Raw genomic sequence first — 845 nt, 5'->3', positions numbered from 1 at the left:
TCCTTGTGCTGCAGTAGGTACTTAAGGGCTTCCCCAAGGCTGAATAAACGGCATTCGGTTGATCTCCTTTCGAATGACCCTGGTCTCTCTGTGTGTTCTTTTCAATCTCCAGGCCCTTGTCCGACTCGCGTTCGGTACAGTGGCGCGCGAACTGTACCGAGGGTGTAACACCGAAATCGGGTGTTACACCCTGGGACCAGTCCAGCGTCTCCAAGACGAAGCACACAGAGAAAAACTTTAAAGGGCCGACAAAGCGAGGTGCCAGATACTCACAAGGAAAGTGACCTGCCAGCACTTTACTCCGCTCATCTGGAAAGCAATGTCCTGGGTCTGGCCGTCAGGCAGGGTCACACAGCAGCTGATCTCGTTGTTGCCGATGGAAAGTACAGCCGTGCAGCCGGGTTCGGGGTGGTTGCAGGTACAGGGATCCAGCTGAATGTACCCATAGTGCCGGACCTCCTGGGACCGCTCCAGAAACTACTCCAAGGTGGGGTGGAGGAGAAGGAAACAAGATACAGAGCTCATGGGTGTGGGGGAGATGGGGGAGAAGGAGATAGGGGTGGAGGGAGCATACTGCTGCCCTGCTGGTGAAACCCACATGGGGGAGGGGGGATTCACAACAAAGCTCTCTGCTTCTAGAGCGTCCAAATGAGGCTCTTAGTCCTGCCTTCTCCCCCGCCCTGACTCCTAACCCTACTCCTGTTTAGACCTTGGAGCCAACACACTCAGCTAATGAATGAAGAGCAGAGTGGAGAAAACAAAAGAGTAGATGTGATTCTATCGCAGCAGGAAGGGTTCCGCCTGCCTGCAAGTGTGTGCATCTTGTGTGTGTCCATGGAGGTCAG

At 54.6% G+C, this 845-nt stretch overlaps 1 protein-coding gene across 1 annotated transcript in view; it reads right to left on the bottom strand.

Annotated features, from left to right (window-relative positions):
- Positions 1-845, bottom strand: part of Snx31 (sorting nexin 31) — a 37,331-nt gene that overhangs the window by 9,003 nt on the left and 27,483 nt on the right. The window contains exon 10 of the mRNA XM_005368121.2: positions 274-477. Within this exon, the coding sequence (XP_005368178.1) occupies positions 274-477 (204 nt within the window). The remainder of the gene's footprint in view (positions 1-273; positions 478-845) is intronic.

Source organism: Microtus ochrogaster, unplaced genomic scaffold, assembly GCF_000317375.1.
Source record: "Microtus ochrogaster isolate Prairie Vole_2 unplaced genomic scaffold, MicOch1.0 UNK29, whole genome shotgun sequence".
NCBI lineage: Eukaryota > Metazoa > Chordata > Mammalia > Rodentia > Cricetidae > Microtus > Microtus ochrogaster.
Note: the sequence above shows the minus strand (reverse complement) of the source record. Positions and strands in the feature narration are given on the sequence as shown.